General features: G+C 67.1%; 1 protein-coding gene across 1 annotated transcript in view; it reads right to left on the bottom strand.

The window, feature by feature from the left end:
• The window catches only part of RPL23A (ribosomal protein L23a), a 2,975-nt gene extending 2,251 nt beyond the window's left edge, over positions 1–724 (bottom strand). Inside the window, exon 1 of the mRNA XM_010722194.1 lies at positions 661–724. Within this exon, the coding sequence (XP_010720496.1) occupies positions 661–724 (64 nt within the window). The remainder of the gene's footprint in view (positions 1–660) is intronic.
• Between the last annotated feature and the right edge of the window lie 33 nt (positions 725–757).

Below are 757 nucleotides of genomic sequence, written 5' to 3'. Positions count from 1 at the left end.
GCTCTCGGTTCAGCGCTTTGGCTGTGAGCAGGAGCGAGGCCCAAGCCCTGGCTCCGTTCCCAGCTTCTCCCCACATTCCTGGGATGACTGGGGACAATGGGAGGCGGGCGTTGCCCTGGGGGGCCTCCCCGAGGCCGAGACCCCGCGCGGGGTCAGCCACGAACGGGAGGGGGTGGGCGGAGCGCCCTCAGCTCTGTACCCGCAGCGAAGCACGGCCGTGCAGCCCCGAGAGTGGGGCAGCTATAGGGCCGCGCACGGGGGACGGCGACAGCACTGCCACCCCCGGGCCGTGCCACGGGGCCATGCTGCCACCTAGCGACACCGAGCTCTGCTTGTGGGGGGCAACCAGGGCGTGCATACCGCGCCCGGGACACGAGCAGGGCCCACGCCAGCTGCACGTTGCACGTCTGCAGTCAGCATCCCAGTCTGCCACGTGGTGTGGGTGTGTGCAACGCCCAGCGCATACGCACAGGTGTGTAATGCCCACCGCAAACCACGCAATAGCGCTCCGTACGTCCGCGAGCAACATCCAGCATGCACGCACGCTTTAAAACCCCACGTGCAATGCCCGGTTTGCACACACACTCGTGCAATACCCCGCACAGACGCCGCAATCACCTTCAGCATGCACACCTAACGCTTAAACACCCTGCGTGCTACCCCTGCCTTGCACACGCGTGTGCTGCACCCACTCGTCCAGATTGCGCGCAATCCCCAAGCGCATGCGCAGCGCTGCCGATGGGCGTGCCCGCCGGTG

The sequence above is a fragment of the Meleagris gallopavo genome, chromosome 21, assembly GCF_000146605.3.
Source record: "Meleagris gallopavo isolate NT-WF06-2002-E0010 breed Aviagen turkey brand Nicholas breeding stock chromosome 21, Turkey_5.1, whole genome shotgun sequence".
Classification (NCBI taxonomy): domain Eukaryota; kingdom Metazoa; phylum Chordata; class Aves; order Galliformes; family Phasianidae; genus Meleagris; species Meleagris gallopavo.
The sequence above is the reverse complement of the archived record's forward strand: the minus strand, read 5'-3'. Positions and strand labels throughout refer to the sequence as shown.